Source organism: Pleuronectes platessa, chromosome 21, assembly GCF_947347685.1.
Source record: "Pleuronectes platessa chromosome 21, fPlePla1.1, whole genome shotgun sequence".
Classification (NCBI taxonomy): domain Eukaryota; kingdom Metazoa; phylum Chordata; class Actinopteri; order Pleuronectiformes; family Pleuronectidae; genus Pleuronectes; species Pleuronectes platessa.
This window is the reverse complement of record NC_070646.1, coordinates 5,787,021-5,802,567: the sequence shown is the minus strand read 5'-3', so window position 1 is coordinate 5,802,567 and position 15,547 is coordinate 5,787,021. Positions and strand designations below refer to the sequence as shown.

Below are 15,547 nucleotides of genomic sequence, written 5' to 3'. Positions count from 1 at the left end.
CGGACGTGAACGCAGGCTCGCTGAGACACAAACTGCACGTGTCAGCTAAATGCATTCAAGTTTTGGTATTTGCTGAAACGCTGACATAAATGAAAATGTTTCGCCTCCGATTCCGACAACGTGCCTCGAAAATCAAGCAGAAAATGACATGACATCCCCCTTCCCCCCCCCCGCCGCAAAAAAACGTTGAATGTTGCAAATTCAAATGGATTCCATTAGGATTCAATGCAACACACTGTCAAGATGTGTGTGTGTGATTATGTTAGCTGCAGTGAGGTGTGTGTAAGAGTCAAGTTGAGCGGTGGTGTTTGACTCTTGCTCTACATATAAGTTATTTAATATTATTAGAAGGCTCAAATCTTTTTCTGGTAAGTTTTGATATGTTCTCTTGAACTCGCAGTTTCAATGGAGCAGCGTGGTCAAAGGTCAAGGTTGGCTGTTTTTTACCATGGCAGCTGCTGAGCTTTGATTGGACAGTTTTTTTGTTCCAGGATGAACTTTAGTAAACCCCGAGGTGACTTACTTTGAATCTTCATTTAGCAGAATAATCGATTTGGAAAAACTTTTCTTATCTTAAACAAACAGGCCGAAAACTAAAAAATCTCTTACAAGCACAGTTTCTGTCCTGTTTGATAAATACACGGATGCTGGCGGCATGAGACAGAGAGCTGCTAATTACTAAGTTCATGAGGCGAATAAAGCCGCTCACAGACTTGAAATATCAATAAGCGTGTGCTGCACATCCGCTGACTGCCATTCAGCCGGTCTGATTGGACTCCGTGCTTATCTCAATTCAAGCAGATGGCGGCAGTTTATTTTAAGTGGGATTGATACAGATGTGCAGGAAACACAACAGGCGCTGCTCTGCCTGAGCCGCAGTGATACTGTGTGTATGTGCTCATTTCCCTGCAGATCGGTCTTATCTCTGTGTTTGTTTACGCACACGGTGAAAAAAGATTCAGATTCGCTCCAAACAACCGTTGTGTGTTTACCAGATTTCATTTTCTGTTAACCTGCTTTCAAAAGATAACAACTTCTTTACATAATCTAGTTATGGAAATGATTGATCATTGTAAGATTAACCAAACGATGGTTGAAACATACAAAGAATATAGCTTTCCCTTATAGGGGCAGTGGTTGAAAACACTTTAATTGGTGCATGTATTACTAGATAGAATATCTTGTGGAAATGATGTAAACAAACAGCGAGATGACAGCCTCCTCTAAAGGTCAGGTTAATCAGATAGCATTACATTGTGTAGCTGATCTACTGTAGCACACTGGAGACCTGATGATTTTTCAACCTCTTGATTGTTTTTGGTGTAATCGTACCGTGGGGACATTAAAAGCTGCTGTTTGTGGTTTTTTGAAGAGTAGACCCACACTCTGATTTTATTCTTCTTTGACCAGGAGACACCTATTCCTGGATTTCACATTGAACAAATTCAATACAGGTTTATGGACCCTGGCGTGGAAAATGTTGAAAGTAGGACAGATTTCCGTGGGGAGCCTGATCTGGGCTGGATGGTGCCCTGCAGGTAGAAACTCTCTGGAAGCCGCCGGCTCCGCCAGCTGCAGCTGCACGAGTTTAAATAGACGCTGACAGCCAGTGGGAGAATTTGCCTGTTGGCTGCCAGTCGTGGCCTAAATGTACTTTGTCACAATAAAGATGATTTATTTAAAGACCACCCAGTGCAAAAGGTGGGGGCAGTCTTTTTAAGCCATCATGGAAATTAGGCCTTCGCTCTCCAGCCTTTTGTTTCCAACGGAGAAATCTCAGCGGAGCCGTCAATGGCGGTTTTAATGGATGCTAATTCATCCACCAGAGCTCATCATAAATGCCTATCTCAGTGCCTGTTGTGTAAGCAATGAATGGCATCAACAGTACAGCCAAAGCAGCAGCAGCAGCAGCAGCAGCGCACTAACCACTTCTGTTTTATGACTCACAGAGGCCGTGTGCGTCATGCCATTGTGGCGTGGAAAACATACCATTCAATTTTCATTATGCGACAATGTGTTTTGCAGGCTTAACAGAAAAAATACAGTCAAGAGGCTGCATTTTTCTCGGCGTTCAAATTCCACGTTCCTCAGTGCTTAATCTGGCCCATTTGATTAAACCGTTTGTTACGACTGAGTGCTATTCTGCAAATAGAAAGATTAGTGTTCGTTAGAGATAGTGGGAGTGGGATATTCTGATGGGCACCATACACACTGAATAAAGTGTGCAGCAGTGGCTTACCATGGCTTTATGTCTTATTATTTAGTTTTTTACACATCTTGGTAAGATATTTAATAACAAGAGTGAATAGTTCATTCAAATGTGATTTCTTTACAACCTCTTTATTTAGTGCTAATGTCAAACATCTCAACAAACCACTCAATTGACACTGTACGTTTAGATTTATATGCGCGATCTCTAAAGTCCCTGATATAAACACATATTCCTTATGGTTTCCAAAATAAGGAAAACTATAATATTTCTTATTAGACTTGAAAACACAGATTATAGATAAATAAATACTTTATTGATCCCGAAGGAAATTTACGTGGAACCTTTACAAATAATCAAAATTCTACTAAAACTGTGACAGTTTCTTTAAATGAAAATTGGTTTTGCTAAATTATTTAGCCTTTTTCCCCCCCCCAGCCTTTTTCCTTTATACATGGTCATTTGTATTGTTGAGTGTAAAACAGAAAAATGGTTATACATTTACAAATACATGCAGTACATATATTCAGTGGTAAAGATAAGTAAATACTTCTAAAGTGGAAGAAAAGCTCATTGTCCTGTGAAAAACCAGGTAAACGTCAGGTGTTAAATTGAAGAAGATTCAACATCTTTTGTAGCTAAATCAAAAACTTAAACCCGTATTAAATTATCTGAAAAAGCTATGAAGCTTATTACAAAGCTGAAATCTTGACTTTAGCTCTTAGCTCATGAAACTTTTTTAGAGATACTGTACAGGATTAACGACAATAGGCTAAACACTACGATTTTAAATATCTTATTTAGAAGGTAAAGGGGCCAAATGTGAATCTTGAGGCCAAACCTATGGGGATAAGTCAGAATGAGAATGAAAACTTTGATATATATAACATCTATAATAATGTGAGAAAAGGAGGAAAATAATCTGCACGCTCCTCCTGCATTTTGTCTCGCTCTAGTTTCACTGACACCATAGCAGCTCTGGTCTTCATCACTCCGCCTAAATCTGCTCTCATCCTCAAATCCGTGGATCCTCACTTAACGTATGTGGATGGCGAAACATTTTGGATGAGCAAAGTAATAAAAGTGATTAACACCACACATAGGAGGCTCCCGGGGGGAATGTCGGTCAGTGAAATGTGACTCTACCTCCGGGACGCCATGATGTTTTAGAGTGAAGACAGAGAAACTGGCTCAGACAGATAATACTATGAAATGCATTCACCATGAAACGAGCCAAAGCAGCATTCTCCTCTGATGCCTTCGCTCTGATTCGTCGCTATATGAAAGCTTCTCATCCCCCCCCCCCCCCCCAACCCCCCACCCATTTTTCCCCGCGTTTCATGGAAAGAGGCCATTTCTCTCCCTCTTTGATTGCTGGGATGTTGAGTCACCCAGAGTCTAATCCAAGACACAATAGAGATTAAGCTTCCCCCCCCCCTCCTTCCCGTTTTTCTTCTTCTTCTTCTTCCTTTTTTCAAGGTGCTATAATTTCTCCAGCTCATAATCTTTTATCCCTTCTCAATGCGGAGAGGTTGGCTGATGTGACCTACACTCCCAGCCTCCATGAGAAATCTCTCTTTCCTGCACAGAAAAAGAAAGTGAATGCAGATTAGTGAGCAGGAGCTGGCTCATTTTAATATGTTGAATTTCACACATTAAGAAGGGGGAAATCAAAATTGACAAAAGCACAATTCCCTGCTCAAGTCACTGCTTGAAACACAGACGTTAATGGATTAATCTGTGTGGTTGTATCCTGTAACCTGAACTGACTATCATGTCCAGCTAACTAGCTTAGACCTGCACTGGAATCCGAGCCTTACTTTAGTGGACAAGATGGTTTTGTCAGCAAATATATAAACACACTTAATTGGGAATATGTTTTTTTTTTTTTGCTGTAATATCTCTTTTTGTTTGTTTGTTTTTCCTTGTATATTAGCTTATAGAGCTTTGAGTTTTTATGAAAACTGAGGGTTACCACTGGTTCTCTCTCATGTTTGGAAGGGGAGGGTGAGGTGAGGTGAGGGGTGTTCAGGCTGCATGCAACTTCACCACTTTATGTCACTAAATTCGACTGCAACTTTAAGGTAATGGGTTCTATAATCAAGTTCATGACTCTGACTCCATGAAGTTCTAAAAAACGAATCAAGTCCTGCTGGGTAACACATTACAAGAATGATTAAACCAATATAACCACAGCTTTAAACCATCTTGTCAGATTCGCTGGGATGAAGCCTTCATGACACCCGGACACAAGCTCTCAGCTAGTTTCAGACTGAGGCAGTTGTTATATTTGCATACGTTGTTCAAGCACCAAATGCACTTTGTACTATTCACTTAGATGGTTAAACAAGGGCCCACATTGTGGATGCAGATGAGATGGTAACTGGAGGCACAGTCCTGTCAGAAGCATGTTCCTCTGCTCGCCTGATCCACATTTACACGGACGATGGCACTTTCTAGTTTGTTCGGTGAAAACGCAGTTAATTAAACAGCTCGCTCTGCCGTGCTTTGTGAATATATGCCGAGCAGATTAATGAGATCAATTTCAGATTTGTGTGGGAGGGAATCAATGTCCCCAAAAGTCACACTGACAGGCAGATTAAGCACATCAGCCTGGAAGAGGAGGGGAAAAGAAACTGTCTCATCTGTGTCTCTCTCTCTTTTACTTTCCCTCAGTTCTCGCTGCTCGGTCATTCCCTGTTTATTCAGTGTAACACAATTCAATATACTTTATTGAGATTGACGCTACATTAACAGTCCTGGAGGAGCATTTGACTGAAAATGGAATTCATCAAAAACAAATTCAATCAGTGAACACGTGTTGCCTTTGTGTATGTGTGTGTGTGTGTTTTGCATATGTGTGTGTTTCCCGGGGACTTGTGTTGCCAATTGCACATGCACGATCAAATACACAGTAATAATCATAATCGCGCCTCTCATTTCATTTTCAAATCGAAATACTTGCAAAGTACCAGAGTGGCTGTAATTCCTGAATACATAAAATAACCAGTAATGTTTATTTGATGGGGATAAAAAACATTTCTTCATATTTCATATTGTTTTCCACTCTGTCTTGCCCTCGGCAGCTGTGTTCTCTTCTTCTTTCGATGGCCAGGACGCTCCTCTGGGATTCTGTATTTATCTCTGGTGTATCTCCTCTTTGTAGGGAATAGATGCATCTTCCAGTTATTATTCATGGGTTTTACTCGAATAGAATTTGTTTGTCGTCTCAGTGCAAGTTTTGGTTTGTTGAATCAGTTTCCTCCGTTTTCTGTAAACCTAAAATGACAGAAACCAAATATTTATTGTACTTTGACATTTTAGACTGACCCATGTCCCATCATGGAGGAGGCAGGGTTTATGGCATGTAGTGCAGCTCGCCACCAGGGGGCGATGAAGATGATTTGGCTTCACTTTAGGGGAGCAATCATGTCAACGATGTTTATATACAAATATAACTTTATGTACAATCATACCTGCTAAACATGGGAATTGTTATGCAACTCGATATTATACAGTATTTTCACATTTCATTTCTATTTAAGCCATTGGTTTTGGATTAGTCAGATTTTTTAAATACCTTGTGGCAAGTTTTTATATCTTGCTTATTTCCCTGCCAGAAAAGAAATGGTCCCTCGGGCGTTTGTTGCTGCAGGCGATGATGTTTTCACTGTTGCTTTATTATCTGTTGCCTGTAGCAAACATCGGCTCACTTGCATGGAACAGATTCATTCAACAACTCAACATATATGATCTTAAGCTTCTTTTCATGTTCCTGCTAAAGCCGTGTCCCTATATTTAGTATTCCCTCCGTTCCTATGTCTCCTTTCAGACTTAAGAACCAGTTTGAATGAGACCAGATTAATAAAAAAAACATGCTCATGCTCGAGGACTTCCAGACCTGCTTCTTCCTCAGAGATAACACTTGAAATCCAGAGGTGCAGAGGAAGTACAGTTGGGAAATGTGTTCTCCTGTTGTGCTGAAAAAACATCTTTGATTCACTCACTGCAGTATTTACAGAATGTATCCAGCTGTTCATGACCAATACACTTATTGATATTCTGTTTTGGTACAATAATCTGCAACAGTCTATTATAGATAAATATCCATCTATGCATCCTTTTGACAATTTCTATCCTGCTAAAGCCAAACCTCCCACCCAAGTCTTTTAAATATTGTAATGTATGACAAAGATGGCTGTGTTTAATGTTATATTCTGGATTTTTCATCCATTAATTTCCTTTAACCTCATATTTCAAGAGCTTCAAAAATTTGGTTTTGTACCCATTAAACCCATTCAACGTTAGGATAACTTGATAAACTGGATCCAGATCCAATGCTGATTTATATTTATTTTATTCTTCCAACAATACTTTTAGCATACACCATGCTGATGTAAGAATGAATTAATTTACATGCGGGCGCACTGATGTTTATTTTGGGTCCAGACAAAGGTCATGCCATGGGGCTCCTTGAAGCATGAGCCGTCTAAAAGCATTTAGGGCAACTGAGATGAAGCGAGAGGAGAGGTCACGTGGAAGGAGAATTCAAAGCTAAATGTGATTGTGAGATTGATTTGAATAAATGCTACAGAACTGATGTGTGCAAAAAGATGGAAAACTGGGGAGCAAATAAAACCAAAACAAAAATATGTGTGTACAGTCCCCATCTCATTCTAACCCCTCATTCAAAGTCCCTTTCCTCTTTATCCAGTGAGACACATTTCCAGGATCTGAGGAAGAACCAAACCACACAATTACACACACAAGTGCTGTGTTTAAAGGCCAGAGACATTTGTCAAGATAAACTATGGACTAGTGAAGCGGGAAAAGGCCACGCGAAGGCTCTCATCATTTATCCCCTGCTATTACTGAAGTCATTAAAGCTTTACTGAGTGAATCATTCACTGCGGCGATGGATCTTGAGCTCATATGCTGAGTGCTAAAATCTTTCTTTGTGTGTGTTAGGATGAATTGCTCAGGTGGGCTTGTGTGAGGAAAATCCACAAACGTGATCCAACACTGTTCATTAACACACAAAGGGCCCAGGTTGAAAAACACCACAATTCCCTCTAATGAGATGACAGAAGCTGGAAGGAACCAGTTTTTCCCAGCGATGTGTTCATGTAAATGTTCTCTTCCCTTTCTGAAGGTGCACTGTCCCAGGGTCAGGTGCACCCCCTCCTGGGATCCCTGCCTCTGCCGGGTCGACCCCTCCAGGCGCAGGGTCATGCCCCGCTGGAGCACTTTCTGCCACTGAGGGTCAACGGCTCCTCGCCGCTTAGCCTCTTCCCAAACTTCAACACGGTGAGATACCAGATCAGATTTCACACAGACACACACACACACGTCGTGCAGGTAAATGCAAGTGGGAAATATCTCCAGCCCCCGAACAGGGCCTGTAAATACTTTGTCTAAACTAGCATCATAATACATATGTTATAAACCAACATTATCCACAACTTGGAGCAGAAAGGTAAATATTTTCGAACGTCAACAAGAAGCTTAGATGATGCACGATTTTAATTAGAAAAAGCAGGCATCAGATCAGCGTCTTGTGATGTCTGAGTAGCGGCGGCTGTCTACTTGAACTAAGTATTAGGCAACAATTTACAAGAGGAAACATTTTTTCATTCAATGTTGTGCTCAGAATATTTAGGACTTGTTTTGTTTGCAAGACCAACTTCTAAGCTTTTTATTTACTCGTCTTGTTGGTTTGAGCCGTGAAGCAGAAGCATGTTTTATATAATCCTCTTTATTTCACTTGAAACCTGCACTTTGTGGCCATGGTGTATAGGAAAATATAAATGTTTCTCCGGGACTACATTGGCAGGTTGTCATATTCGCACCAGTCAGTGGTAAACAAGATCAGGACATCCCTAAGTTCACTATACACCCGCACGCATATGAATTTGGTCTGGTTCCGGAAGGTGAAACTAATATTGTACATTCAGTCTACATTTAGCTTTGACCCTTTATGAGACAAATCCGAGGAAACTTATTAAACGTAGGCAGGTGGGAGGCTGAGAGAAGATTCCTGTCTGACACCTAGAGGCTAAAAATAAGACTCCACCAACACGACTGCACTGTAGGGATTACCTCCATGAATAGAACTGATCAGAATGGGATATTTAAAAAGTGTAAATTGAGCTGTAATTTCTTCATCTTACTATACGCCGCCGACTAAATGCTAAAGTCAAAGTAATGTCCCACGTGGAACTAGAATGGCACTCGGGGGACTTCTCAAAGTCAATCAAGCTTCACCAAATAGCAAACACTCATGGATATTATTCCCTTAAAAAATAATGATTGTCTTCATCAAGATCCGTGAATTGTTCACGGATGAAATTGGGAAAATTTAAAAAAACGCAATGTTTAAGAACATGAAGAATGTATCGGTTTATCTGGATCTGCTCCAAAATGTAATTGGCTCTGGGACAAATACATTTAACTGATGGTTTTGGAAATAACTGTTGATAACGCAAACATCATATGGAATTATATTGTTTGTATATATATATATATATATATATATATATATGTATTTTTGTAAAGTAAAAAACAGGCATTCAAACCCAGAAAACTGTGTTAAAAGTGCCACACAAAGTGCAAATTATTGAGATATGTATGCGTGTGTGTGTGTGTGCGTGTGTGTGTTTGTATCTCGTAGATGGACCCAGTGCAGAAGGCAGTGATCAACCATACCTTTGGTGTGACCCCCCCCAAGAAGAAACCCATCATCTCCTGTAACATCTGTCACCTGCGCTTCAACTCCACCGTGAGTCAGACGCTCGTTCAATCAGTCAGCGTTTTCTTTTTCCTGTCGGAAGGTGGGAAAACTACTTTTGACAACACAGTCGTGATTTCAGCAGAACTTCGTCACTCGTTAAATCAACCTGAGACATTTTTACATGACAGCGTGAAGGGATTGTTAAATGAGCTTTATCTCTCTATGAGTCTAAAACATTGTGACCCTCCTGATGCGTGTTGTCATCTTTTGATTATTCCTGCAGTCAGACGTCCCTGTTCTTTCTCCACATTTAATATTTTTTCATCCTAGTGGTCTGAAGACAATCTGGAAGCAGGTTACTCCTCTAATCGTTCCTATCGTGCGGCTTCCTTTTTTCTTTTTAATCGACTGCTGAGTTCTTTAAAAGAAAAACCAGTCAGCTAATTCTGTGGCTTTTTCCCCATCTTATCACGCCTCCCCTTTCAAGTTCATTTGGCTCCTGTTCCTGTGGAGTTCATTTATGCATATTAGCATTTATATTGTCAGGAGGAACCTGGCAGAATGACAATGACTCTTCTTTGTGTGTCGCCTGAGACTTGAGGGAAGCAGGACACTGGCGCACACTATCCTCACTTCCTTACCTCCTCATCTCTCTCCTCCTCTGCTCTTCACTTTTGGACAGACAGTCATGTTGTCAAGTATTTTATTCTTTTAGCTAACAGGCTCTCTCCTCCTCCCCCCTCTGTTACCTGCAGCCTGACCCGGGAGGTGGATGCCAAGTTGCAGGCAGGTACCAGGTCCCAACAGGGGGCAGCACTGAGTGGCTGGAAATCGTACCCCTTGAAGAATTGAGATTAAAGGAATAGTTCCGAATGTTTGAAGTCTGTTTGTGTTTTATACTCACTGCTTTGTGTTGTACGGAGGAATGGAAGGTGTCGCTGTCAGAGACGTCCATCTGTATTTGTCATGTTGGACGTGCAGCTTTAGCTTGATATTATGAGAAGAAGGAAAAACCTGATGTCACAGCAGACTATCATATTAATTATAAAAAAATTAATAAAAAAGGTGTGTCGTGTTTACAATACACAACATAGGGTGTGTTTAAGCCAACGTGCCATGCTAGGCCAAAGTAGAGACATACACAGGAAATAAAATCCACAACCAGATGAACACACATTAAGTCGGATGATAATGTGAATTGACCCAAATAGAAAGCTGAAGCTGTTCGTTCCGTGTCAAAACTCGATGACGACTATATACACACTATATAGTCGTACATAGGTTTCTTTTTGATAAGTAAAACCTATAAACTGCTACATGAAAAGTGTATATGGACTTGGAAATATTCAAAAAGCTATAAACTCAGTGAACAAGAGCATGAACGACTGAACTTGTTTTTTAAGTTATTCTGCCCTTTAGTGGAGGACAGTTGTTGCTCACTGTGTGTGAAGCATCTGGGCCTCAGTGGTGTGAGAACGCATAAAGCTGCTGGAAAGAAGGTCGGCCGAGGTCGTGCAGTCCCTGGGGATTTGTGTTTAGCTATCCTTGGATACTTTGTTGTTTTGTTGTTTTAAGTTACTATGGTGGAACATAGTAAACTCATACTGCACTGGCATGCTGGGTAGTTATGCAGATGAGAGCGACTTCTCCCTGAATGGTTGGTGTGCACTGACATTCAGCGTAGCCAAAGGGGTCGTGCACCCTTTGCTCAACCCACGGTGCTGCCCTTTCTGTTTGTGTCGCAGGCCGAGCCTTATGCAAAGTGTTGATGGGAACACTTAGGCCCCCCCTACCTATACACACACACACATACACACACATACACACTAAAAGATCATCTCCACACACTATGAGCTATATGTGCATTAGCAGAGGCTGTGGAGCGTGTGCTTGGTAACTAGGATGGATAATTTGAGCGAATGACAAATTATCTAACGGCCTCGTGTGAAGCCAGACACTTGAAGTCTTGACACAGTGATCCCCACTGAGTTACGATGTTGATTTAGGGAGCGCACTCGTGTCCTTCATTTACAAAAGTGCTGCAAAATGCTCTCTCCAACATTTAAAGGCTGGTGACAGTGAATAAGTCATCTTCCCTCCTTACCTGTAAACACAGATATCTGAGCTATGTAATATCTGTATGGATTCCAAGATGAATGTGTTTTTGCTTCGGCTGTTTTTGTTTCACTGGTGGTGCACTTCCCGTTTGCCGGACACTGATCTTCCTCTGTAGAGCACGTCTTTTATCTACAGATCCCCGATCTGAATGCATCTGTTGTCACGCTGCAACAAATGTGTTTTCTCTCGCCGCAGAAGGGCGGAGAAGTCATTTCGTGTTGCGGCATAACGGACACAGGCCATTTTGTGTCAGAACGAATCAGTGGGATGATGAGCTCAGTGGATGGTCATGAGACGCCATGAGTCCAACTGATGCTCATTTGTGCACAGCCATGACGATGGCGATGATCGAAATGGTGACGTGACTCTTCCTCAGAGTCAAACGCTTGATCGCATCATTTTTTTTCCCCCTCCCGACTCCATAGAAGCATGTGAAGCCAGAGAGCTGGAACAGATGGAACGATTACAGTTTACTGATCTCATGCTGTCCTTTTAATCATTTTAATTCAGTGATTCCGTGCATGTGCTGTCCATTGACTTTCCACTCTGCTTGTTCTGCTTGTGTGTATGTATCTGCGTGTGTGCTAGACCCAGGCAGAGGCCCACTACAAAGGTCACAAGCATGCTCGCAAGCTAAAGGCCTTGGAGACCCAGAGGAACCGGCACAAGAACGGACACGGTCCATCCACAGCGGGAAAAGACCGAGAGAGGGGCATGATGGGAGGAGCAGCGGTGCCAAGAGACCTCTCTCTTATGAAAGACAAAAAAGGTTTAGTTTTTTTTTAAACTCTCCATCCTGTGAGTAATTATTGGTAATTGAAGTGACATAAGCAATAAGGCTCGGTTGCTGTCACTCATCTGGTTAATTACCTGCTATTACCTGTCCTGCTATCATTGGCTCTGTCAGATACGTAATTACCCTCATCATGCAAAGACATTCTTCATGATGAGAAGCCTCAAAGCACTTAAGAATAAAAATCCGGTGAATGCAGTGGGGGTTATTTCCTCTGATGTTGGTTTTTGCTTGCAAATCCTCAGCACCTCAACACAACTTCTTCCTTGGTTCCGTGCCCCTGTTAGAAGATTTGTTGTGACTTGGTCAGAGAGAGTAGAAAAGTGTGTAGCAGAAGAGGTGGCAGCATGATGACCAGTAAAAACGGTTAAAGTTAAGATTTTTGTTGGTCTGCTGTCACAGCTTTAAGTGTCAGAACCAGGTTCATGCAAGTTCAAGAGTAATCAGATCGTTTAAAAAATACGTAGTAGTCATTCAAATCTAGCTTTTATTTTGATGGATTTCTTGCAGTGGTAGCTCGCGCATCAGAATAAATCACCACGTGTGGCTGCAGAGGGCGCTGTTGCTCAGTAAATGTTACACACTGTTGCTTTAAGATTGTTCAAATCCACAAATACTCAAATACCAAAACACATGAGGGTCCTAGATGGTCAAACCTTCCCTGGAACCTTTTCCCCATTTTTTATATTCTAACTATTGAATCTTCCGCGTCTTGCCTACAAACTGTACGATTTTGACGACTTCGGTCTCTTTACTCTCTTTCTGTTATTTGTCTCTTGTTCTGACTCACTGAAAAAAATATGACCATCTTCCCTTTCCAGATTCCGTCGAGCCTTATTGATCTCCTTCTCCCATGTTCTTTCAGCACCTATCAATTTCCCTCTAACCACATAATGATAAGGTTGTTACATTCACCAGTTGCCATGGTTGTTGATTGATGGTGACAGAGGGAGCTTCAGAAGAGACAGAGAACCAATGACAGAGAGGCAGAGTGATGGAGGAAGAAAAATTGAAATGGCAGCGAAAAAACGAGGGAACGGTCTGAATTATAGAGAGATGATAGAGCAGAGGAGAAAAATGACTTGATGAGTGTGAGAAATGTAGAATGACAAGCTCATATGAAAGACAGGGAACATATACAAAATGACAGGTCAATTATATAGAATGACGATAGAAGAGCAGAGTGGGAAAATAATTTATGTTTTGGTTTTTGCATGAGTCGAGAATTCTTTTTTTTTATCTCCCCTCTGGCTAAACTTCCCAGCAGAATTCATTTTCAAATCATCTGGTCTTTATTCATACCCGTACAGGCTGTAGACTGTATATGCTACAAGCCATTTATGATACTGTCTGTCTGCCTGATAGATAGATAGATAGATAGATAGATAGATAGAAAGATAAAGCCAAATATGGAATTGTCGTATAGCACAACCTCTTTTTATCTCTCTGTCCTCAGGCCCAACCTTGTCTTCTCCACCTGCACAGCAGCAAACTGAAATCACCCTGGGGAGTTCACTGGCAGCCCCCCCTTCATCTCAACCTTCAGCCTTGGACTCCTTGCTCCGCTCTCCTCAGGTCTCTCCTCAGGTCTCCCCTCAGGTCTCCCCTGGCTCTCAGCTTTCTGATCTACCCTCGGTGAGTCCACCTGTGGAAGGGTGCAGCCCGGCCACCATCTCCGCCCCACCCTCTGATCCTCAGGGAGGCTCCACGGGAGGTGAGGAGGAGGTGGCGAAGGTGGATGATGCTAAGGAGGCCAAGAGCAACAAAAACCAACCTATCCATTGTCCTACTTGCAAAGTGACGGTCAATTCCAGCTCCCAGTTGGAAGCTCACTGTAGTGGTACGTACTACTACCACTACAACTACAGTGGTAGTGGTATACTACAATAAGAACAACATCTTATTCAGCGCTTAAAAACATTATTTTTACCTATAACCAATTATCATTCTGTCATTTCCTCCTCCTCTCTGATTGGCTGCATCAGGCTCCAAGCACAAACAGATGCTGGACGGTCCAAACAGCAGCCAGTCACAACGCAGGGCCAAGATGACATCATCGCCCAGACCCACCAGCAGAATTAAGCAGCGGATGGGCAGCAAGACCAGAGCGGTGGTGTGCGTGTCCAGCCAGCCCTTTCACTGTGAACTGTGCCAGATGTCCGTCAACTCCGAGACACAGCTGAAGCAGGTGTGTGGGTTGATCCGAATGTAATTAATGTGACTAATTTGGCTGCTATTTAAACGGCCGACCACCGGCAATTAAAGAGACAGGACGGTTACCCTTTGTGTTGTACAAGGTGAAGTAATGGGATCTTCGCTGTGTGAGTCAGATCTGTCCTGAGCGAATCGCTGCTCTGTCCCCTTTTAGCACATGAGCAGCAGGAGACACAAAGAGCGTTTGGCTGGGAAGCCTGTCAAGACAAAGTTCAGCCCCTATAATAAACTACAGCCCAGTGCAATCTTAGCGGTAAGAATTTATCACACACATCAGATTTGACTGTTTTTATTTTTGTACATATTCTAAATGGCCCTCCTTCAAACAGTACATACACATATACTCAAGTTGATATAACCACTGTATGCATAAGTTGCAGATAATGAAATGCTACTTCTCTTTTGAGTATTTTATTTAAATATGATCACATTTGTTTGTCGGTCCCAGTTTTGTAATAACCGTGATCAATGGCTAAATACAAATATATTAAATAAATCCTTATATCAGACTGGATAGAGGCCGAAGTTTAACCTTGGTCCAAAAAATAAAAGCTGAAATATTACACAACTAAATTTGATACTAGTTTGAAGGATATTTATGACAAGTGAATTAATTGCATGGAAAATATGTGTCTACAGTGAAAGACCTTTGGAGTCTTTTGTATAATTAAAATAAATCTTTTGTCTTGTGTGTCAGACTAAACTGGCCCTACAGAAGCATCTCTGTAAGGCCCTGCCAGCCGGCTTCCTGACCAGCCACCTCAATCCAGCTGCCTTTTGCACCATGGCTCACGGACCCTTGGCACTACGACTGCCGCCAACCATCTTCCAGGGCCCCCTGATCAGCCCCACGCTCTTCAGGCCCGCCCCAGGACCTTTGAGGGCCACACATGCACCCATAATCTTCTCTCCTTACTAGCATTGAGCCAAAGGCTAGAGGACCCGACCGTGCAAAAGCTGGACCTGGCAGGGGACCCCCCCCCCCTCCCTGAATGACAACAGGACACTATGCATCGACAGCGAGGGCAACGTGTCAGCATGTTATCATTGGCTGTTTATGGTCATGGGAACAGTATGCCTCAATCTCCTGGTGTGGGTTGAGATATCAGCACTGACTGACCAGTGTCTTGTCTTCTTAAAAATGGACGGACCATCACTCAGCTGTTTCCTCTCGACAAGCTGTTGAGTGCATGTTCCCCCAGGGTTAGGGGAACATGGAAGCCATAATGACAAGCATCCTTTTATTTATAAGAATATAATAGACAGATACACTAGGCTGTGTAAATGTTACTATATGTTTGTTGCCAAATGTCTTTAATTCTTAGATCTTTCTAGTCAAACGTACAATCATGTACAATATTTCATCTTTGCTTTTATGAACTTATCTAAATGATGTAAATCTCCCATGGAACTGGCTACTTCCATAGAACATCCCCCACCGATAGACATATATAATATTTATTTTAGATAAATATATACATTC

At 41.9% G+C, this 15,547-nt stretch overlaps 1 protein-coding gene across 1 annotated transcript; it reads left to right on the top strand.

Moving 5' to 3' along the window:
- The first annotated feature begins 7,339 nt into the window (after positions 1-7,339).
- LOC128427257 (zinc finger protein 385C) lies at positions 7,340-14,983 on the top strand. Its single transcript, XM_053414347.1, has 7 exons — positions 7,340-7,516; positions 8,880-8,987; positions 11,646-11,826; positions 13,307-13,690; positions 13,836-14,038; positions 14,219-14,317; positions 14,762-14,983. The coding sequence occupies exons 1-7, from the start codon at positions 7,340-7,342 to the stop codon at positions 14,981-14,983; spliced, it is 1,374 nt and encodes a 457-aa protein (XP_053270322.1).
- The last annotated feature ends 564 nt before the right edge of the window (positions 14,984-15,547 follow it).